The sequence below is a fragment of the Etheostoma spectabile genome, chromosome 3 (assembly GCF_008692095.1).
Source record: "Etheostoma spectabile isolate EspeVRDwgs_2016 chromosome 3, UIUC_Espe_1.0, whole genome shotgun sequence".
Classification (NCBI taxonomy): domain Eukaryota; kingdom Metazoa; phylum Chordata; class Actinopteri; order Perciformes; family Percidae; genus Etheostoma; species Etheostoma spectabile.
In genome coordinates this window covers 281668-282799 of record NC_045735.1, presented here as the reverse complement: position 1 = coordinate 282799, position 1132 = coordinate 281668, and the positions used below count along the sequence as shown (strand labels likewise).

The 1132-nt window shown below is 38.6% G+C and overlaps 1 protein-coding gene across 1 annotated transcript in view; it reads left to right on the top strand.

Annotated features, from left to right (window-relative positions):
• rsf1a (remodeling and spacing factor 1a) overlaps positions 1-1132 on the top strand; it is a 38022-nt gene that overhangs the window by 28545 nt on the left and 8345 nt on the right. The window contains 1 exon segment of the mRNA XM_032509705.1: positions 73-299. Coding sequence (XP_032365596.1) covers positions 73-299 — 227 coding nt within the window.

Sequence of the window (1132 nt, the reverse complement as noted above, 5' to 3'; positions counted from 1 at the left end):
ACACACACACACACACACACAATGTTCTCTCTTCAGCCGTCTTATAGTTTTTTTCCTCTTCCCCTTTTACAGTTCAGAGGACGAGGAATTTGCCGCGTCAGGGGCTGATGATGACGAGGAAGATGAAGACGCGGGCAGCGACGTGGGCAGCTTGGAGAGTGGGACCCGCCCCAGACGGGCAGTGAAGGGGGCACCTAAGCACCGACCCAGCAAGACCCAACGCAGGGGCAGGAAACGGCTGAGACGGCGGCGGAGACGCTCCTCCGAGGAAGAGGAGGAGGACACCGACGAAGAACTGGGTGAGTGCACGGCGAGTGGAAACGGCCGCCCTGCATCACAGAATGGTTTGCATTCAATTTGCAGAGTTGAACGTTATAATCACTTTTATTACCTGCTTCATTGGGGAATTATTTCAGCCCCTGAAACAGTGTTTAAGGCATATTTATACAAGATTTAATTCAACTTTTATATTACAATTTTATAACTGAGTTAGTAGTAACTTTACGCAGTTTTTCAAGTATAAATGTCAAACTTTCTCTGGTTCCAGCTTCTTAAATGAGATGATTTGTTCAGTTTCTTTGTCATAAATTGTTGCAAATTGAATATCTTGGACATCTGAAGATATCACGTCACAAGAAATGGGATTTTTTTAAACATTTCTTCACATTTATATAGACTAAAGGATAATTTGTTAATTGTAGTCCTAATTTAAATGTCTACGCAGCTGTGAAGTTTTCAAACTTCTAGGAACAATAACTCTATATATTAGATATTGGTCAATATTTCTTCCTATTTCATAGACTAAATGATGAAATAGCCACACAGATGGGAAGTTTTCAAGCTTTTAGGACTACAACTAATTAATTAATTATTCAAGTGTTCGAGTATTCGAGTTCAAAGTGATGTCTCAAAATGTCTTGTTTTGTCCGACCAAAAGTCCAAGATCCAAAGATATTCAGTTTCTCATTAGACTTAGACTTCGACTTCTCTTTATTGATCCTTTTGGGATGACTCTCGCCAGGAAATTTTAGGAAGTTTTAGCAAGAAAAAAGAAGTAAAAAATAGATTAAAAATACAGTATAAAGACAATAAAATACCAATAATAATAATAATAACAACAACAATAAGAACA